Below are 23,468 nucleotides of genomic sequence, written 5' to 3' on the forward strand. Positions count from 1 at the left end.
AACTAATGTATACGTTCACTTTCATTAATTACTATATAGTGAAGGTTCTTATGTCTTAAACTAACACTGGCGCAAGAGAGACTGGTACTCAAACTGACATTGGATTTCACAAAGGACTCCTGGTAACAATCCACTTTTCAGCAAGATAGCAACTACCATCTAAGGGATCAGAAGTATCAGTTTTAATTAGAAACAGTGGGCCAAATTCACCACTGGAATAAGCAGGCACAGCTCCACTGAAATTACTGCCAATGCACCTGCAATGCATGTGGCCTTCTAGGGCTTACATAGTGCAAAACATCATGTAAAATTTATGCTGGGTTCAGTCCATGGTGAGCAGTGGTCACCAACCTTTCCCAGTTGTTCCATTATTTTATCCTCTCACAAAATCTGTGAGAAATATTAAGATTATTATATGCAAGAGTACTATACGAATAAGTGTATCCAGTCAAGAAAATGACCCATGACTGAGGGATGCAACCCAGTAAAATTCAAATGAAGGCTTGTCCTCATTTGATATTTATTTATGAACTTGAACCAGGAACGCTGCATCACAAAACAGTAGCTTCACTTACTAAGCTGACACAGATTCTCCATTAGCTCTAAGAACCAGAAAGCCAGATATTCTTTATATCAAGTACAGGTCGGTGGATAGATTCTTGCATTCCTTCAACCCTGAGCTACAAACATCATCCACAATGTGCTTATGCGCGCACACATTCAGTTTTACTTATCCAGCTTATACATAAAAGATTTGGGTGCCCATTTTAAGATGCACAGGGCCAGATTTTTCAGAGTAGTTAGCATTTTTAAACCACTTTATATGCTCAAAGCACGGCTTTCAGCTTGAAAGGACTATTTGTTAAAACTGTAACTTCAAGGCTGAGAAGGGGTTTCTAAACAAAGCCTACATTCTGAACTACAGTAAGTCTAATGCAATGCTATAATTATGCATTTATTTATTCGAGACGAGAACCCTTGGAGTTCATCTGCACCAGCTGCTTGCTGCTCCTCTGAAGTTACAATTTAAATTTGTAACCTCAACTCTTTCTACCACAAAACAGTTGTGATGTCACTAAAAACAAGCTTATGACTCTTTACAGAGAATAAATACCTGGTGCAGATGAGCTCTGAATCCTCATGCTACTATCCTTAAAGAACAGAAAACACAGGAAATAGAAAAACCACCAGCGTACATGCAAAAATGCTTCCAAATACCCTGGCTAGGAATTTCTCCAAGAGGAATTAGTTGCTTTTTAATGTCTTGACTCCTCATGTGTGAATTATGTTTTTTAAACTGTTAAAGGTGAGCGTTATACAGGTTGATATATTTCTAAAATGCAAGATTAAGTTCAAATATTTCTTAGAGCACATGGGAAAAAATCCTCACTAAGACCTTATTGTTACAAGGTATTACAATTTTTTTTAAAGGGATTTTGAACATTTAGGTAAAAATCTATTCTAAGTCACAGCTTCAATATGAAGAATGTGTTTACTATCTAAGGACACTGATATGAAAAAAGTAAGGGCTTGAGTCTAGAAATGTTCAGTATGAAGACGCTAGAAAAGGAAAGCAAAACAACACGAGATTTGGAGAACAATGGCATTTAAAGTTCTGCTTCTGAAACCATGTGCACATTTCCTCCCCTGAACCTTTAAAAAGTTTAAAGAACATCCCGTGGCCGAACAATATAACTCTTCAAATAGTCCTGTTTAGAATCTACACCAGGGAAGGAAATTAAACAACAGTTTCTTGCTTCACTTTTGGTTGGAGAGCTATCTGAAATTCCTTTGAGACCCCGTGAATGGCTAATAATAATGTGGCCACAGTTGGCAATTACATAATGGCTTGCTCTAAAGCAGTGAAATAATTGTGCTCGGGGAGACTTCCATAGATTAATACAGAAATGCAATAGCCTAGTGATAAAGCATGCTAATAAAACAAATCTGTGTTGGGAGAAACGTGTCAGTGCTCTCAATAACAGTTTCTTAAAGAACGTGCTCTGAATGCTGGCAAAAAGATAGATTTAAAAAAGAGTTACAAAGGCAATACATATTCAATTGTAAAAACAATACACACATTCAATTGCATTTGAAAAGGTAATCGCAAAAACTCTAAGAACTCTGCTATAAAAACAGCAATGCAGAATAAGACAAGACATTACACAATTCACAAAAGAATAGAAGGGCTTCCTGCCCACCAATATGTAATGCAGATATAAATTATAGCCTTCAGCTGTTGTTGCATACAGATCCTTGGCAGCACAGCTTGGGGTATATTGCAGGGAAACCACCACCAAGGAAAACAAATTCCAGCTTTTAGTCACACATTGCTTTCTAACAGCTAATGTCAGAACTAAAGCCTCACTCCTTCTGCAGTGTGTGAATGGTTTGTCGGACAGTATGCCACACCAAAACGAAAGACACATTTTGACTGTATTAAAGTAGAAATGTGCCAAAGGGACATATGGAAATGTACTGTTTACTATAATCTGCAAATGACCATTTAAAAACATACTATCCTTTTAAATATGACAAAAGACCTGATTAACTGCACTTCAGTTCAGAACTAAGGGGTAATTTTCAGAAATAATTAACATGATCATTATAAAAATAAACGGCAAATATCACAGAAGTTCATGTAACAGGCAAGTTACGGTCTTAATAAAGAAAAACAAAGTAAGAGGGAGCATACCGCTATTACTGTTGAATAAACTGCTTTCAGTGCCACCTATCTCACCAATGAAGTGGCAAGTATTTTATAATTGACATGGCTTTGTTTTACTTTAATGCAGTTGGAACTCTGTCCACCACTCCCAAAAGCACGAAACTTTTGGTAAAATGGATGCCTTAAATCTTGTATCTTGCTATTTTTCTTCATCCTTATCAGCTCAGATGCCCCCGGACAGCTGAATGAGCAAGTTTTCCCAAGATTTAATGTGTTTCACAGGAAATCCACTGTTCCATATCCCTTCTTCTGCTTACCAGCCAATACCCTGGAGACAACACACTCTCCATTGGCCTCAAAACAGGAAAGTCAGTTGTTGGTCCTGAACCCAGATACACTGCAATGGAGCATGTTCAGTGCCAGTAGGGTAGCCTAATTTTATTATTAAAAAACACAGCAACGCATTGGCTTGCTAAACACAGGCTTTTGCAGACTATATAACAGGAAAAATTCTTGCTTCAGAACTGACACGATAATGCTGTATATATTGGCAGCATATAAAAATTCTGCTAAGTAGATGCAGTCAATCAATTTTTTCTACACCAGAGCAGTGTTGCTGCCTTCTAATAAAACCAGCATTTATTCAACATTACAGTGATATTCCATTTATTGAGGGAATCGGAGGCAATACAAAGAGGTCTACTCCATTTTCCAGTTGAGTGACGTTAATATGAACTCCACCTGTTGATTTTGCACGAATTAGCCCTCCGTGGGCAGGTTCAGCAGAAAGCTAAGGGCTATTAAATAGGCCACAGAGACCGACACTTCCACTGTGCCTCATCCCTGACCTGGACGGTAAAAAGGAAGGGGGCAGTGCTGTAGAAACTTGCATAGCTGTTGCCCATGCAGTAGCTGTTCTGTGACTAAACAGGGGACCTTCAACTGGCAATGCTGCATTCAGCATTCATATTAAACAAAAAAGATAGAAGCAAAGCACATGATTTTATAGAACCAAGGAGTAACTAACTAGTGTCATCAGTACTGGAGTTGAATGACCAGACTGCTCTGTCCTAGCAGAACTAAGTCTCTCCCATTCAGCCCATAGAAACTCAGGCATCAATGTGTTCATTTAAGTACCTTATACTTCTGCCTCAGCTCTTCGGTGTCTTCTTTCTCCACCTCCAGTACACGCCTCCGTTCAGTGGCATCTTCGGCATAATCAAGCTTAGCAACAAGAACACATGCAATTACTCCCGTAAATTCTTGGTGGTACCCAAACAGCCAAGAAAATGTCATTTATTCAAGTGTTTAAAAACGGAATGTTTGTGAGTATAGTGCTTAACTTTCCTTGCTTTGCCATCCCATTGCCTACAAAATAGTTCATGAACCCTTCCATGCTGCTGGTTCCCAGCAGGCACATCCATTGCCAATAATGGGCTCAGCTTTATGGAAACCCAACTCACACAGCCAAGGAATTAAAGAAAAGAGTCCAGGCCTCAAAAGTCAGTAAACCATGGGTAACTGAAGTATGTGTTTTGAGGAGAAAAGCTTTTCCTATAGTTCAGATTTAAGGCAAAGTTTTTCTCCAGCTTTGCTGCTCAAAGTTCTTACTTTTACATCATTATCCGATTACACTTTTGGACCCAATGTAAATTAAGCAATGCATTTTAGAATAAGATGGATCAGGATCAACTTACCTCCATTTCCATCCGGCCCATGCCCATGACATCATACTTGACGACGATAGGGATGGGATCTGTTCTACCTGTAACAGAAACACACAAACAAGGTGAGAGGCCAAGTCTGCTCCAACAGCTCACTTTACACATTAGGTTTGGGTGGTTAGAGATCTTGCCTTTGAGTGCAGAGACCAGAAAGCTACAGTGAACCAAACACAAGCCATTCTCACAGCTTACATCCAAACCTGCTTCTCTCAGCTCCAAACCTGTTAAGGTTAACTGTACTCATTAGACCTTTGGTGCTTATAATCTCAGAACATTAACCACAAGTACATTTTGCATAACTGGTTAATGTTCAACATTGCCAAGTCCTGGCACCAGGAGATTAAAAGGATCTTTTCTCATTACCCTCACACTATTTGATCATAACCCTGATCTTCTGACCCCTTTTCTGGTGGAAAAACAAGTACCAAACATGTTTTATTGTACAACTCATTAGTTTCCCATTAGTTTATCTTATTAAATAAAAAAAAATGAACTGATGCCATGGGTAGGCCAGAATTCTCTCATGAAAAAATGAGCACTAGTTCCAGAACAGGTATTTAATCACAACTTGCTTCCTAATGTTCCCACCAAGAACTGCTCTATTACTTACTGTGTAACCTGTAAGCTGTGAAAAGGACTAGTTGCGAAGAAAATTGACTTTGAACTAATCAAACTATGCTGGAGATTTTTACATATCTTTAATCCACTCATAACCAGCCAAACAAAGCAAAATGGGGCAGACAAGCACTTTACTACCACAGCTTTTTTACATCACAACTTGCACTGTTTGTTGTGATGTAAGCCCACTGAGAAGTACTTACCTTATCCGGTGCATACCTTGAGTAAAAAAACAGAATGTTTACTTCCCTTATTATTATTCTTGGGTTGGTGTAAACAATTGTTTTGTTATACACACATATACACATATATTATACCTTTGGGCTAAAAGATCTAGTTTTAATCATGCCAAAATTAAGACACTATTTCAATCCACATGCACAAAAAAGGCTTAGTTCTTAAACCACGTCAGAAAAGCCTCTGATTTACATCAAGTTTCTCTGTTCTCCAAGGGAAACTCTTTCTAGCTCCTTCAAAAACTATTAATCCATGGACCTCCAACTCCACAGGGACATCAAGGAGATCCTAAGGATTGTTAAAAACAGGTGTATTTTTAATAATTAAACTAGGAAATAAGTACGATTAATTTCCACTTCAGACATGTATTTAGTTTTATATTTATAACAACTGCATTTTTATATTTTTGTACATATGCCCAGAGATCGTTTAGTTGGGCACGTAACAAGTCCAAAGATAAAAATATTTATTAAGCCAGCTCAGCCAACCCAAAACAGCTTTTAGCTATTTAGCTTTCACGTAGGTATTAACAGTAAAATTTTCACCCGGATTAAGTTTCTCTTACGCCCAATGGTATAATAAGTAAGCAGTGACTGCAATCTTTAGCAAAAGGACCAAATTAAAGACAGGTTATAAAAATGACTTCCTAGGTGCAATATCACTTTCATAACGTCTCAGCCAGGGATTTACTGGTAAAAGGTAGACCCAATAGAATGATTGAGAACAAGTGCAAAAAGAATTTATTTTGTTTTGTTTTCCAGTTTTTGTTTTGTTTCTGCAAGAATCATAATCTTTATATGCAAGCTCATTACCTTGGTAAACCCCTGTATACAAACAATGAGTCAGTACTTTTGCCTTCTAAGGCAGTCAAAGTTTTTAAAATTCATAAATTGCAGTAGCAAGTGCTAGTGCCCATCATGTTGGGGAAAATCAAGTTTGGACAGTATTAGAATTTTATGTTTAAACTGATTTTTGGCAGTTCTAACACAAACAGAAACATCCCTTCTTAGCAATACCCTTTAATGAACAAGGATCAGACAAGTGTGCATAAAGAAAGGAAAGGAAATGAAAGACCAAGCAGAAGGATGAAGGCTACAACAGAGAAAGTAAGCCTAACATATTGGTGCACTGATGACAAAAGGAGTAATTCAGTCTGAAAATAAAAAATTACCACTGCTAAGTTTACCATCACCACAACAAGTCCAGGATCAAAATGCTGTAAAAAAGAAACACCATTTGTTAGGCAGAAACCTTTAGGGGCAGAAAATAGGCCGTTGGCAGTAGGCAGACAGGATGGGTTAAAGGCTTCTTCCTCACCCCTCCATCCCCACTGCCACACTTCGTCCTGTGGAATGGGGGAGATAGGAGGGGGTCAGTTTTGAGCAGCTACTGTTTGCTTTCACAACTGCTCTCGCTTAGGATTTAGCAAGTGTTGGAAGACGTTTAGCTCCTGGTGATTAATCAGTTTTAAGAGATGCTGCATTTTTTCAAATTCAAATATGTAGATTTTAAAAATCAAGATCTTGAGGTAATTAAAAATATTTTAAAGGGCAAGAAATCAACGAGGCATTCCACACAGGTATGGCGTGTTCATACAAGAGAAGGGAAATGTTACTTTTTAACTACTCAAAGTGCTGCCTGAGTTTAATTATAACCATCATTATTTCATCAGGAGTGAGAGCTGGCCGCCCCTGGCAGCTGGCCGAGCAGGCACCAGGTTCTAGTAGCTCAAGCACAAATTGCAACTATGTAGAGCGGTGACTGCTTCTGTCACCAAAATAATGAAGGCATGCCCAATGGTGTGGGGTGCATGCAACGTGCTGCCAGGCAGAAGACCAGAATTTGGGTCCCCAGCTCTGAGCCCACAGCAACTGGGAGACTCCAGTTTCATCCTAACAGCTTTCAGAGGGGAAAGCTGTAGCCGTGTTAGTCTGTATCAGCAAAACCAACCAGGAGTCCTTGTGGCACCTTAGAGATGAACACATTTATTTGATTTGTTAGTCTCTAAGATGCCACAAGGACTCCTCCTTTTTTCAGTTTCATGCTAGTAAGCCACTTTGGCTGACTCCAGAGAAATGTAACGACTAGCTTGGGAACAAACACACATTAACCCCGCTGACTGCAATGTGAAGCCTAGTGGGGTAGGGGTAGAGAACAAAGGGAAAAAGTGAGGGATCTCTGACGACCAGTGCAAGAAAAATAAGCAGATCTTGGTTAGTTCACACCACAATGTGATCTTAAGCATTTCACAAGTAGCCGTAGATTTGGGTTCTCTCAGATTTTAAGTGAATCTCGTTAGAGCTGTGTTTAGTTTCTACCCCTCTAAAGGGATTGTTCTTGAGGTTTCAAGGAAGGGCAGGAACTCAAATGGTCATATGGCTATATAGGATTGGCACCAACAACTAGTCCACTTTCAAAAGGTGAATCACACAGATGACAATCTTATTTTTTCTCCAAACAAATCAGACAAGTCGTACTATCTCTAGAGCAAAGTCACAATCCCTTTTCTTTTCAGACAAGATTCATAGCAAGGATGATGTGACCAAAGCCACGAGGGGCGGGGGGGGATGTTTTGACCTAGTAGGAATGCCCTGGCATAGGTTTACTGCAGACTCCCCAGTGGGGGAAAGGAAAAGCAAACAGCATGTTTAAGAGACTAACCAATTTATTTGAGCATAAGCTTTCGTGAGCTACAGCTCATGTCATCGGAGTTATACTCTAGGAAGGTCAATCTCTGAAATTAAAGTAAATGCAAGACGTTTAATTATTTCTTTGCTTCAAGAATTGAAGTAGCATTTCAGAACTCATTAGGTATACCAAATATTTATTCCGCACCACGACCAAAAAAAAAAAAAAGCAAGACTTCTCTCCAGATCTCTGAAAATTGTTCAGCCTTTAAATCTGTCCTGCAAGTTACATTCCACACTGAAGCACTGGATCTGCTCAGTGATCTGCAAATGTCTGAAAGATAATCCAACGAGCGTGGGGGAAGGGGAGGAAATGGACTGAAGGAAGACACCTTGCAGAATCTCAGTAGGTGTCAGTTCCTCTGAATTCAGTTATTTTTATAACACACATTTCTTAAAGGAGTGTGTGATAAAGTCACTGGCAAACTATTTGATACTGTTTACTAGCACAACTTTTGTTCTACACAAATTTTGGAATGAATATTAAACCTCATGCTTCAGCATTTAAGCTCATCTCAACTAACAGAGACCAAAATGAGACCTATTGTTGGGAGATTACCCCCACATCTGATACTGGACGGTTCTTGCACCTTCCTCTGAAGCATCTGGTGCTGGCCCTTGGAGACAGGATACTCAGCTAGATTACCTCAAGACTGATCCAGCCTGGCAATTCCCATGTTCCTAATATTAGTGCAGATTTATTTCTAACATATAAATGAGAGGCATTATAGCTAATGGATAACAATACCCCCTCAATACTGTTGTGACGGGTATTAACCTACTAGAAGTTCAGAAAAAGAGATACACCCCATGGGAACTTGGATCCCACCAGGTCTTGTAAATAATTTTTCTGGTAATATGCAACGTGTGATGCCTCAGTTTAAAACAAATGAGGCTTAATATAAAAATCAGGGTGTTCCAGCTCGCAGACATGAAAATAGCAGGAGAGCTATTCATGGTCGGATTTTCATGCCACTTAATCAAACATGTTCTCCTCACTATAAAACCTTTAATGCCTGGTATGAACATCCAGCAAAAGGGTACTGGCCTGGTCCTGATCGCTATATGCCACTCGAAAGTAGACTTGATGTCTGTTAACCATTTGATACCAAGAGTCTGGGATTTCTGCCACAAAGTGCATTAGTGCTTAGGTCTAATTCACATAGAATTTTAAAAAATAGCCAACTTGTAGATATGCTATATAACAGAAGACGACCACACTGAGTGCAGAGGACGTTTTGCTTTTATTGTTATTCTCATAACACTAATGAAAATGAAACTGGATGTGTTTTTCAGGGGGTTCTAAATTGGATGTGCTTAAAAAGTACTAAAATTTGGAAACAGGGTGAAAGCTAAGAAGCAAAGCTGTCTAATGGTAGCTTTGAAAAGTTAAGTGCGCTTGATAATGGCATCATTAGGTTCTATGTTTACTGTGTCAATTAATTTGATTGAATTTGCACAACCCACAAGTAAATAGTTATTTTAACTACTCATTCCACAAACTCAGTGTGGGCTCTGAAAGTCAAACTGGCTGTCTCAGTGACACATGAACACTAGTAGTACTTATCCTGTGGTGGTTAGACCTTTAACTACTATACCATACTGCCTCTAAAAAAGGATCTGAAGGAGTAAAGGAGGATTTTATTTTCATAGTTGAAGACTGATTTTATTTTTATTTTTTTAGTACAGGGATTCTCAAACTGGGGGTTGGGACCCCTCAGGGGGTGGCAAAGTTATTACATGGGGGGGTCGCGAGCTGTCAGCCTCCACCCCGAACCCCGCTTTGCATCCAACATTTATAATGGTGCTAAATATATTAAAAAGTGTTTTTAATTTATAAGGCGGGGGTCGCATTCAGAGGCTTGCTATGTGAAAGGGATCACCAATACAAAAGTTTGAGAACTACTGTTTTACTCTAAAATGAAAATTTTGCCAGCACTTAGGACTTCTATGTCTACAATACCTATATGATCACAAATGTGCTGCCAAGTGGGAGATTCCAATTCTCTCATTTTGCACGCCAGGAAGGGACTAACAGGGGGGTGACATAGTCAATTCTTGTTGGAGGGCAACCCTTCAGAGGTTCAACAACTCCTCTTACTGCCCAACCAGAAGCAGTACTGTTGAGCTCAGAAGAGCATCATTTACTTCTTTAACTCTTGGTATGGTCATTGCAACACAAAGCAGATTAAAAGAAAGGCAAGCCTTTTTTAATAAGGCGTCCAGATGTGATCTAGCCCAAGCATGAGCTCTGGATATCCTGTCCAAATCATGAAGCCCTGCAATGAAGGGCATAACCTGGGAGGCATACCATAGTATGTACGCATGTCTATTTGGATTGTATTGAGCATTCCTTTGCTTATATAGAATATATGTTCTTCAGGGAAGCAGCAGGGTCTTCCTTTGTGTCCTGTACAACAGTGAGCACGGTGTTGGTGCTTGGTAAGTAGACAGAGCCAAGCAATGGTTCTGTGGGTTTGAGACTACTTCATGGGGTTGGAGGGCAGTTCATCTGACAAAGCCCTGGCTGGGATGATTTAACTGGGAATTGGTCCTGCTTCGAGCAGGGGGTTGGACTAGATGACCTTCTGGGGTCCCTTCCAACCCTGATATTCTATGATTCTATGAAAACCAGAAATGGCCATTTGCACAATTTTATTGTACTATGAATAGTTCTGGCAGCATATCAGGCCCAAAACACACCGAAGTCTGATATTAGATCAAGAGAAGATCATTTCTCTCCATTATGATGTACTCATGTCACTGAAAGAATAAGGGATCAATTTATTATATTGTGTTCAAGGGATCCACAAAACCATACTCCATCATTAAGGGAAGGATCTTGTCCATTATAAACAAGAGTGGCAACAGTTTTGCTCTCATAAGGAGGCTCAGACCTGATGCATCAAGTCAAATCTCCCTTTGGGCCCTGTCATAACTCATGTATTTTGACACAGTAATGGAAACAGCTATTGTAATGGAAATGTTTTAAAGTGTGTTTTCCCGTTTCTTTACTTCCTAAGTTTAAGCAGGAATCTATTAAAAGCATTGAGGTTGCAATGTCATGGACCTGGAAATCAGAGTATGTCAGAAGTTAGGCTGCCCATGCAACCTGCATTCTGCCCCTGGTGATATGCCGTTTGATACAGTCCTTCATTACAATACTGGTTTTTTCTATAGGATGTCTGCCTCACTTAGTGCCCAAGATAGGCAGCGCTCTGGGAATATGGCAGCAGTTCAATATTTTTATCCTCATCATTCGTAATGCTGCTTTATTTATTCTACACTGGAGCTAAATTCATTGCCTCATGGTCTTTTTCTCGGGAGCTCATCACTGTATTTGAGGGCCTCACAAACTTTTTCCCATTGTGAGATGACAGCATTTCTACCTCCATTTTACAGCTGGGCAAACTGAGACAAATACTTTCCTGACACCACTCAGTGAGTCAGCGACAGAGCCAGGACTAGAATTCAGGACCTCCAGACTCTCATGGCTCCAGACCACGCTACTTTACTGCCAGAGGTGCTGAGCATCCACAGCTTCCATTAACTTCAGCTGCTTGAGTGCTCAGAACTTCTGCATATCAGTCCCCAGGTGCCTCAAAGGTGGGTACCCAGAAAATGAGGTACACACAATTAGTGGCCACCTGCCAAAATTTGGTTTTAGTGGCTTGTTCAGTAGCATACCACAAGATGGCCATTAGAGGCAGGGAGAGAACTGGGTTCTCCTGTGAAACACTCACCTATCTTAACCACAAGACCATCCTTTCTTCGTGCAGTCCCCTGCCTTGCTCCCTTCACACCTTTGAACTTCTCATGTCAATAAGGCAGGAATCCTTCAAAAAGCTGAAATCTATCGACAACTGCAATTCTTTCCTTTAGCACAGGGGTGGGCAAACTTTTTGGCCCCAGGGCCACATCTCGGTATGGAAATTGTACGGCGGGCCATGAATGCTCATGAAATTGGGGTTGGGGTGCGGGAGGGGGTGAGGGCTCAGGCAGGGGGTGCAGGCTCTGGGGTGGGCCCAGAAATGAGGAGTTCAAGGTGCAAGAGGGGGCTCCGGGCTTGGGCTGAGGTCTTTGGCTGGAAGTGCAGGCTCTGGGGTGGAGCTAGGGATGAGGGATTTGGTGTGTAGGAAGGTGCTGCTCCAGGCTGGGACTGAGGGGTTCAGAGGGGAATCAGGGCTGGGGGGTGGGAGGGACTCAGGGGTGCAGGCTCCGGGTGGTGCTTACCTCAAGCAGCTCCTGGAAGCAGTGGCATGTCCCCCCCTTTGACTCCTCTGCGCGCCACCCCACCTGACGCACCACCCCCGCAGCTCCCATTAGCCGGAAACTGCAGCCAATGGGAGCTGCAGGAGCGGCACACAGAGGGGGGACAAGCCGCTGTTTCCAGGAGACATGCAGAGCCGCGGCACATGCACTCAGAGCAGTCCCCGACCCCACTCCCCAGCTGGAGCCCAGCAAGCCCCAGGCCCTGTTCCCCAGCGGGAGCTCGAGGGCCCGATTAAATCGGCTGGTGGGCCGAATATGGCCCATGGGCTGCAGTTTGCCCACCCCTAGTTTAATAACATATACCCTGTGCTCTGAATGAGGAAAGGGTCCTGTACAAAAAACAGTCCTTGTCTATACACAGTTTTTGTACTGACTTAGTAGTGATCATGTAAATAAAAACTATCATAATGCATATGCACAAGAGGCAGAAGTAAGGTTGCATACACAACCTAAATCCTGACATTTTCTAACTTTCAAGTGTTTGACTTTGAAATCCAAATAACATTCTTTTAACAGGGGAGGGGTGTGTGTGTATGTGTGTAAGTGTAATTCACTAGGTTTTATAAAAGGAAAAAGCTAAAAACACTAAGTGTTGCTGTAACACCTCCCCATCCCATGCAACATCACTAAGGTTTGAACCACAAACTTTCAGCACAGCTTGGGTTACCCGAATATTAGCTGGGCAGCAGGTAAAGGCAATTTATCCTGGGGAGAGGAGTGGGCCTTTGGGAAAGGAGCTCATGGCCTCACGTGGTGCACCCAAAGAGGAGGATTGGTTACGAGGCGCATATGCTAGGTCTGGAAGGGTGGGCTATCCAAAAGAGCCCAGCATGGTGGCTCTTTCCCCCCAATCACAGAGAGGCTGTCTGCTCCTGGGATTCCCAGCGCAGTGTGCATTGCTGATGCTGTGGAGGCAGGTGTGGCTGACCTTTCAGAATATTCACATTCAGTGATTTTGACATGTTGTCAAAATGTTGCTGATAACATAAGCAACAAAAAGAAAACGAACAGGAGGACTTGTGGCACCTTAGAGACTAACACATTTATTTATTTGAGCATAAGCTTTGGTGGGCGACAGCCCACTTCATCGGATGCCTAGAATGGAACATATAGTAAGAAGAAATTTATACATACAGAGAACATAAAAAGATGGAAGTAGCCATACCAACTGTAAGAGGCTAATTAATTAAGAGGAGCTATTATCAGCAGGGGAAAAAACTTTTGGAGTGGTAATCAAGATCTCCCATTTCTGACAGTTGACACGAAGGTGTGAGGATACTTAACATGGGGAAATAGATTCAATTAGTGTACCAATGGTCTACCATTAAGTTAGGTTTGAACAGAGACCGGGAATGGCTCGGTCATACACTAATTGAATCTATTTCCCCATGTTAAGTATCTTCACACCTTCGTGTCAACTGTCCGAAATGGGCCATCCTGATTACCACTTCAAAAGTTTTTTCCCCTGCTGATAATAGCTCCTCTTAATTAATTAGCCTCTTACAGTTGGTATGGCTACTTCCACCTTTTTACGTTCTCTGTACGTATAAATTTCTTCTTACTATATCTTCCATTCTAGGCATCCAATGAAGTGGGCTGTAGTCCACGAAAGCTTATGCTCAAATAAATTTAAGTCAAGTCTCTAAGGTGCCACAAGTACTCCTTTTCTTCATGCTGATACAGACTAACACGGCTGCTACTCTGAAAAAAGAAAATGATGATCTTCCACAGCACCTCAACTAAATGCCGTGAAAGAGAAAAGGCATTTCTCAGGGCCAACGACTGTCTCCCTGTTGCATGCAAAGGTGCTGGCACTCCCTGCCCCCAAGATCTCCATTTTATAAGAAAGTATTAGAAAACCTAAATACTACTAGTTCCTTCTATAATTGAATAGCGAACTGACTTAAGCAAAGAACCCCAAAGTTATAAGGCTGCCACTTTCCTCAATGCATCCCCCATCTATTATAACCACCATATATTTCAGTCCCCTGTGTAACGGATATGAGAATAGAGACATCACTAGGTGTTGCTATACCACCTTTAAATAAAACACCTGCATATTAACCCCATTCTCCACTTTCTACAATGACTTCCCACGGAATATCAAATCAAGTTCAAGGTCTTGGTTCTTATTTTCAAGGCACTCCCCAGTCTACATGAAGACTTCTGTTGATAATTTTGCTTCTCTTGCCCAATGGAACTCTCTACAAGAAGAAGGATAAAGCTCATCTGTGTGGGAGATGGCACTTTCGTGGGGGCTGATCCAAGACTGTGAAATGAACACCCCTCATAGGAACTAAGGACCATCACAAACTTTGCCTCCTTCTGCTCCCCATGCATGACATTTCCTCAGCATTGCTTTTCTAATACACAGCAACATATATATTTGAAACGACATCCTACCAAAACAAGACTCTATGGCACATGTCTCCTCCAGGAGAAGAGATGAGAGAACACACAAAACATGACAGATGTTATGTCACTTTATGCACTAGTGGAAGGCACTCGGATACTATGGTGATGAGCACAGTATAAGAGACTATATGGAACAGAATGTAGCTAAATATTTCTATGGCAACAGTAAAAGAGCACAAAGGAGTTGCCTAGGCTTCACACCAGACGATTTGAGGAGCAAACATAAACAAACACTCCAGAGCCCCAGATTTTTACTGACAAAGCTCCCTTCTTGACCAAACAAACAGAACCAAAATGATTTGATTCAGCAGAGAAATATTAACTTACACTAAAACAACCATTACACTGACAAAGTTATCAGTTAGCTATTGGTTAGTGTACCAAGATACTAAATTCTGATTCATGTATCTCTCAGAGACACCAGATTAATACTCTCTTGGACAAAATATATGAAAGTCAACAACTAAATCTGGTATCTATAATCCAGTGGGAGCACTTTAAATCAACACGACTACAAGCTTCACGTATACTAACTACTCAAACTGCAACAGTGTGTGTAAATGCAGGCAATTTCTGGTAAAGGGAAGTTTAACATGACTTCTTTAAGACATTAATTTCTGTGTTCTGCATAGAAAGGAGTTAAGAAAACGCACGTGCTGCTAATAATACTTAAAATACGTGAATCTACTAAAGAAATGTTGAAGGATAGTTATAATTACGACACTTTGCTCACAAAAGCAACTGGACAATGGCAAAGTTATTCAAGTGTGAACCTGAGGCAAGTGTTCAAGGCAGAGTCAGTAAATACTCCTGTAGAATCATCATTTATATTACAAAAACAGATCACTTGAGCCATCCACTTATTACCTACATTTTCCACATTGTTCACAACATTTCAGCCAATATTTTGCCCACTGGTTCTCAACCTCTTTTGCAACATCTGAATTGAGTGTTTTCTCTCAAGCTGCTTTTGTGATCCTATTTAGCTTCTAACAGAACAGATTCTCAACTTCTGGGAGGCAGGCAGCACACTGTTCTAACCTCCTTGTCTTTGCGTTATGGTTAGTCAGCTTCACAGCACTGACTACCACGGGGAAAACCTGTTCTTCCCCCTCTAGATTCAACTTAGCCTCCTCACAGTCCTCTTCTGGTTCATTCAGAATCCTCAATCTGTGCTTAGTCCTCTCCTATTCAATCTCACTTAGCACGTTTCCAATGCCTCAAAATGAACATTAGCGGGAGCCCCCTCACATTCCTATGCTGTATCTTTATGGAGAGTTGTTCCTATACTGAATTTACTGACTAGGTATCAATTGGTCACAGGTGCTGAGTTTTATTTTTCTTGGTGGGTGCTCCACCCCGAGACCCCACCCTCATTCTGCCTCTTCCTGCCCCCACTCCGCCCCTTCCCCAAGGCTCTCTGCGCTTCCGCAAGTGCTCCCACCAGCAGCCAAACAGCTGCGACTGGTGGGTGCTGAGCATCCCCTTTTTTCTCCTGTGGGGCTTGAGAGAGAGAGAACCTATGGAGTCAGTGCCTATGCCACTGGTGATCTAACTTTTTCAACTAGCCCAAGTCCCTGAATCATCTCTTCCACACGCATTCCCCCCACTCTCCTCTCCCAGAAAAAAAGAGAAATGGTTTGCAATTGCCACAATGTTGCTCCTGACAAAATCACCCTTATACAATCTCTGGAGCAAAATACCTCCAGAAGACACTCTTTACTGTCAGTGCTGAAGGTGTTGCTAGACAACTGATGAGCTCTATTCGGTCAGGTTTTTTTTTTTTTTTTTTAATGTTTGTTGGCTATTGGTTTGGCTAACATGCCTTTACTGTGTATAATAATGAAACCTGTTTGCCAAAAATGCGTCAACATGAGAGAGATATAGGGCTGAGGGGACAAATGCCCCTGCTGAATTTGTGTATGTATGCTGTGAACCAAACAAATGTTAAACAGTCAGCTTCATAATGTTAGTAGATTCACAGGTGGCAGCCCTTATCATAGCAGATATTTGATATATCTAAGTATGTTCTTCGATTTTAAATCTAGTATTTTAAATACATAAGTTAAGAAAAGCTATATTTTAACCCTATGAAAGTCCTTTTAGGACAGTGCTCTTTGAACACTAACCATGTGAACAGTCACTTAATAGGGATATCAGATAGACATGTTTCCTTATGCAAGCAATGCTGGATTTCCTATCAGCATTACAAAAACAGTTACCAAGGCGCTGATACCTTGTAACAGTCATAACAACTCCACTACGCAAAGTGTTGTCCTGTTTTAGGAACTTTGTGGAGAATGAGCTACCATATGGAAGAATCAGTACTACAACAGCTATAGTTAATTCTGCCACTGGCCATTGCCAAGTGTGAATTTGGAAACTCGCAGCTACTATCCATGCAGAGAAGATGCAGAATTATGCACTTGCAACTTGCTGGTTTTGAACCATGTTACAAACACAGACAAAGCCAACATACCTTAGACACACAGCATAGAAAACTGTTCTTAAAGAAACTTAGGAGAAAGGGGAGGGTGAAAATAATGTTCTGACTCTATTTGAGGAGGTATACCATTTAATGATTGGCAGGGATATTGTGACATACACCTATTCCTTACTTGGTTAACTGGAAGTCAGGGGAAGCCCTTGCTCCTATGCCTAGAATCAGACTTTTAAAAACTACATAAAAATGAAAAAGCATGTTGATAAGTATCAACTTTGCAATCTGCAGAAGTTAATCATATGGCGAGATGCACAAAGCCATCCCAGCTGATAACACATGCAAGGCTAGCCTGGCAATATGGTTAGGTTGATTAGTTGATCTTATGTGTTGCTTAGACAATGTAGAGATCACTAAAGGTGTTATGCACTTTCACCACGTGCTGTCCTGAGCCAAACCTAATGTGTCACAGGGTAGGATGCCTGTGAGAGACAGGTGTCTGTTGACACAATCCAGCCATTGTGTTTTAGGTCTTCTGGTAGATATTTCTCATCCTGCTTTCAGTGGGTCAAAGTCGAATAGGATTCTTGCAGAGAGGTTGGTAGGCTTTCAGAGCAGATGACTGAATATTTGAATATTTATTTTGCTTATACTGCCACATCCTACTCTCTAAAACGGTCTCCCAATGCTCTCATACCACTTTTTACCTCTGCCACCACTTCAGTCTTCAGTGGGCCCTTTTACTCGCCTTCTAATGGCTTCTGACACCACTGAATGTTCATAGAAGTCATCACATCTATTTTTATTTGCCAGTTCCCCTTAACACCGAACATCTGCATGTTCCAGTCTGACTAATATTAACGTAATTTTAGAAGCTGCACAAACTACCTGTTACTAGGTAGGCAGTTAATTCCTCTCCCTCCAAAAACAAAGTCATTCACAAACCTACATCACACACACCTGTATAGTTAAGGGAGGCAGCAGCTTCCACTTGCAATTTGCTAAACATGAAAATTAAACAGTGCATTTGTTTGGATACATTAGCATTTGGGGGAAATCTAAACTAGAAAAACAGCAGAAATAATTAATTTAAAAAATGAATCTGGTGTTGAATCTGTTTCTCAAATACAAACTTTTGAACTTACCCTGAAGTGATTTTCCCAATCCCTGGCCCAGCTTCCACCCATGTTTCTGGAGTAAGCGGTGTCCAATATTATCCTGACAGACAGAACAGAGAAAACAAACCAAAAATATTCCAATAATATATTCTTCCCTTCCCATTGACATTTAAACATGAGACGAGCAAGAGATTTTCTACATATGTGCATGCAAAAAAATGCTACTGAAAAGGCAATAGATGCCCAATAAAAGGGAAGACAAATGTCAAAAAATTGCTGGCTATCATTTTTCAAGGGGGACGGGGTCTTGGGGAGGGTCACTTTCTGATGGTGTTCTGGGCAACTTTTGTGCATAACATTTAAAATAAAAAAAGCAATATGGGAGAAAATAAATTGTACCAATAAAAAAAAATTGACACTAAAAAGCATAAAATCAAGTTATTTATACAATCATATCCATCACCTAGACAGCACCACTTTAAGATTGTTTTTGTAAAGAAAATCTACATTGTGTTTAGTCATTTTGTTTTTGTGTCAGGCTTTTAGAATACTGAGTAAGTTGTAAGTGCAAGACTGCCCCACCACTAGAAACCAAAACACAATCATAGCAAAATCCAGGCTAGACTTGATTGGGTTTTTTTATATATATGTATATATATAAACTAGCATGCAGCCAATATTAAACTGATAAAAACAGTGAGGTTAGTGAAACAAAAAAAAAAATCAATCAAATCAAATAAAATGAGCTCAAGCACAGACTGGGTGATGCATTTCACATATACTCTAACAAAAATACTAAGATGTTAGAATGAAACAGGCCTAGCAATAAGTTAACAGCAAGGAACCATTAGTGCATGTAGGGGAAACAATAAGCATAATGTCTCATCTTCCTAAAGAAAAAGAGCTATTTCCTGATAAAGTAAGTTGAAAGGTATTGGTGCAGCAATAAATGTCAGCTTTTGACTGGGACTAAAGAAAAAGGGTTCATTACATTTTGCAAAAGAATCCGTCACAGAAAACGAAATACAAGAACGAACATAAGAATAGCCATACTGGGTCAAACCAATGGTCTGTCTAGCCCAGCAATCTGTCTCTGACAATGGCCAGTGCCAGACACTTCAGAGGGAATGAACCAAACAGGCAATTTATTGAGTGATCCATCCCCAGTCATCAGGGGCAGCTCCTGGAAGTCAGAGATTTAGAGACACCCAAGAGCACAGGGTTGAGTCAGTGACTATCTTGGCTAAGAGCCTACACGAACTTATCTAATTCTTTTTCGAACCCAATTATACTTTAGGCCTTCACAACATCCCCTGGCAGAGAGTTCCACAGGTTGACTATCTGTTGTGTGAAGAAATACTTCCTGATGTTTGTTTTAAATCTGCTATTAATTTCATTGGGTGACCCCTGCTTCATGTGTGATGAATAGTGTGGAGAAAGTAATATTTACCCCTTTACATGATTTTACAGACCTCTAGCATATCCCCCCTAGTCATCTCTTTTCTAACGGAGCAGTGCCAGTCTTTTAAATCTCTCCTCATATGGAAGCTGTGCCATACCCCTAATCATTCCATTGCCTCTCTCTGAACTTTTGCCAATTTTAATACATCTTTTTCAAGATGGGGCGACCAGAACTGCAAGCAGTATTCAAGGTGTGGGTGCACCAAGGGTTTATATAGTGGCATTATGATATTTTTTCATCTAACTATCCCTTTCCTAACGGTTTCTAACATGTTAGCTTTTTTGATTGTCACAGCACATTGAGCAGATGTTTTTAGAGCTCTATCCACAATGACTCCAAGATCTCTTTCTTGAGTGGTAAGAGCTAATTTAGACCCCATCGTTTTGTATGCAGAGTTGGGATTATGTTTTCCAATGTGCATCACTTTGCATTTATCAACATTTAATTTCATGTACCATTTTCTTGCCCAGTCACCTGTTTAGTGAGATCTCCTTTGCAGTCAGGTTTGGGCTTAACTACAGTAAAAGCTTTGTTATCCGGCACGCTGGGGAATGGTGAGTGCCAGTAAGTCAAAAATTCCGGTTAATTAAGAGGGAAGAAGTTTGGGTGCAGGAGGTGGCTCGGGGCAGGGGCGCGGAAGGGGTTTCGGGGTGGCGGATCCGGGTGGCACTCACCTCGAGCGGCTCCCCAGAAGCAGCGATTATGTTCCTGCTGCTGCTCGGCAGAGGTGTGGCCAGGCGGCTTTCCGCGCTGCTTCCACCTGCAGGCGCCACCCCCGCAGTTTCCATTGGCCACAGTTGGCCAGGGCCAATGGGAACTGCGGACCCAGCACTCAGGACAGGAACAGTGCACTGAGCCCCCATGGCCGTTCCTCCGCCTAGGAGCAGCAGGGACATGTCGCCGCTTTCAGAGAGTGACACAGAGTCAGGTAGGGAGCCTGCCAGCCCCGTGCCAACCGGACCCTATTGAAGATCAGAAATGCCACTTTATAGAGCTTTCTGGTTGGTAAAGTGCTGGATAATACAGCTTTTACTGTGTCTTAAGTAATTTTGTGTTGTCTACAAACTTTGCCACCTAACCGTTTACCCCTGTTCCAGATTATCTATGAATAAACTGAACAGCACTGGTCCTAGTACAGATCCTTGGAGGACCCTAGTGACCTCTCATTCCTACCCTTTGTTTCCTATCTTTTAAACCAGTTACTGATCCACGAGGGGACCTTCCCTCTTATCCCATGACTGCTTACTTTGCTTAAGAGCCTTCAGTGAGCAGCGTTATCAAAGGCTTTCTGAAAGTCCAACTACACTATATCTACTGGATCACCCTTGTCCACATGATTGTTGTCACCCTCAAAGAATTCTAACAGATTGGAGAGGTATGATTTCCCTTTACAAAAGCCATGTTGACTCTTCCTCAATGTATCATGTTCATCTGATAATTCTGGTTTCAGAGTAGCAGTCGTGTTAGTCTGTATCCACAAAAAGAACAGGAGTACTTGTGGCACCTTAGAGACTAACAAATTAGTCTCTAAGGTGCCACAAGTACTCCTGTTCTTTTTATCTGATAATTCTGTTCACTATAATTTCAATCAATTTGCCTGTACTGAAATTAGATTTACTGGCCTGTAATTTCCAGGATTGCCTAAAGAGCCTTTTTTAAAAAATGTCTTTAAACTCAACATACAGTTCGTTGTCATAAATTCTTCTAGTTATGCAACCCATTAGAACTCAGGATATTACAGAATATCCTGAATTGTAATGAGTTGTCTGGTTGTGACACAATGATGCATTGTATCCAAAAGCCAGCTAATAAAAATGCTACAATTTTAGTTTAATTCAGTAATGAAGTATTAAACAAAAACCCAGAAGTCAGAACAGCAGTGTTTTACACACTCATTGGTGTAAATGACTGAATAATGTGAATGCCACTGGTGTATCAGACCTAAAGAGCACAAGAGTTTGAGATTTACAGTGTGCCTGGATGCTATTCCCCCCTCCACCCCACTCCCCCGAAAAATTCTAGTGACTAGAGCCCTTTTTTTTTTTTTTTTTTTTTACCTGCAGAGCAAAAGAAAAGACATTTTAGTCTCACTAACTTTTTCAAGACGAGTGTACAACAATGTCCTTCCCACACTATGGGGTCTCTCTATGAAGCAGTAGTTAGTTCTACATTGAAAAACGAGGAGGAGTAAGAATATGCCAAGATATAAATATTTAAATCAATATGAGTGAGAGAGAAAAACGAACAACAAATATGGTTTCCAACTATGAATACCATGGAAGAGCGTTTTAGACTTTAAGGTTTACAAGAACTTACCTGTGAGAGTAACTGCTGCAGACCATTTATGCCACAATGACAACAACTGCATGTTCCTCTTGTAAAATGGGGCCACAGATCCCCAATTTTATGGCTATTACATTGTAATTGTTCCTTCTACATGAACATATTAACTGAATCTGACAAAGGATTATGGGAATCAAATTTAAAAAGCTGATGCTGACAAAAATGGCTGCATTTTTAAAGAAGGACAAGAACTACCGTACAATCGTTTGTTAAGTGGAGATGAGACATTGTGCTGACTGAGTTGTGTCATGAATGCACTAAAATAAACAGACAGATGAAGCAGTTTGCTATTTCCAAAAGCAGTGCAAGTGGAGTGAAAGCATTTCCATACGAACCTGGCTTTAAAAACTGGGCTGTCAAAAGAACAGTTAAATGTAACACAAAGTAAGAAACTGTCCAATCACTAATGGTAGTTTTTCTTTTGCTTTGTTTTCAATTCACTGCTTGCAAGTAATGTATTTATTAAAGAAGAGTGAAAGCATAAAATAAATTTAACAAGTCAAGACCAGCGGGGAGATTCAAGAGTGGTGTTGTGACTGACACAGTGAAGAGGTAAACAAATGTTAAAGGGGGAAAAAAGAAAAATTCAGAAGAGTTATACACATTAGCACCACTTTTACAAACCCACTCAAGAGGATGGTCACGTTTTTCAACTTGCAACAAACCTATATCTTACTGCATGTCAGTTCCCAGGAAAAAGGTGGCATTTTCTCCCAATAGCATTGCATGTATATATAGCTTCTGATGTAAAATTAGTTAAACACAATTTTTGGCATCGACTAGGCAGTGAAACTGCTGGATAGTTAAAAACAGGCAGCTGAAATGGCATATTTTCTGTTGCTATTGTGAAGATAACATTCTGAAGGGTCAGGTATTCAGTGTGTAGGCCCCGCTGGAATTTAAGAGATTAATGATCCCCTCCCATTTTCCATCTGTCCCTTCATTCTACATCACTGTGACAGACCTCTGGCTAAGGAAGACTGGCACGAACGCTCTTCACAGTTTAAATGCTGCCCTTAAAATTAGAGGTTGAATTGCTTGGGTCACAAATGGGAATGGAGCTAGTGTAGCTTTGCAGTGCTATTGGCTCCTATTGGCCTCTAGAGTGAGACGCAATATTAATCAAATCAGAACCTCTCATTCAGCAGCACAAAGCATTGCAGCTAGGCTGCTGGCTTGTGATCTTTTTCTGGAATAATATATTAACTTTGTTCATCTCTAGAGGAAAATCCCTTTTACTTACAGAGATCCTCCTCTTGGTGTCAAAAACTGATATTCCCTTTGAATAAATCAACCCCATTTTGTAGTAGTTCTCCTTTCTGTACTTTTCTAAGCATCTGTGCCAGTTCCCAAACATGCCATTGGCCAGTCCAAGGAAACAACTCATTCCTCAGAGCATATGCAGACATTACTTTTATAACTCACTAGCTATGCTACAAGGAGCTCAGAAGTGAGAGTCACATTAAAAGCTGTCAAGTCAGCCA

General features: G+C 40.8%; 1 protein-coding gene across 1 annotated transcript in view; it reads right to left on the reverse strand.

Annotated features, from left to right (window-relative positions):
- The window catches only part of GPATCH8 (G-patch domain containing 8), a 79,405-nt gene that overhangs the window by 20,060 nt on the left and 35,877 nt on the right, over window positions 1-23,468 (reverse strand). The window contains 3 exon segments of the mRNA XM_037887153.2: window positions 3,806-3,892; window positions 4,366-4,433; window positions 18,207-18,279. Of these exon segments, the coding sequence (XP_037743081.1) occupies window positions 3,806-3,892; window positions 4,366-4,433; window positions 18,207-18,279 (228 nt within the window).

This window comes from Chelonia mydas, chromosome 27, assembly GCF_015237465.2.
Source record: "Chelonia mydas isolate rCheMyd1 chromosome 27, rCheMyd1.pri.v2, whole genome shotgun sequence".
Taxonomy (NCBI): Eukaryota; Metazoa; Chordata; order Testudines; family Cheloniidae; genus Chelonia; species Chelonia mydas.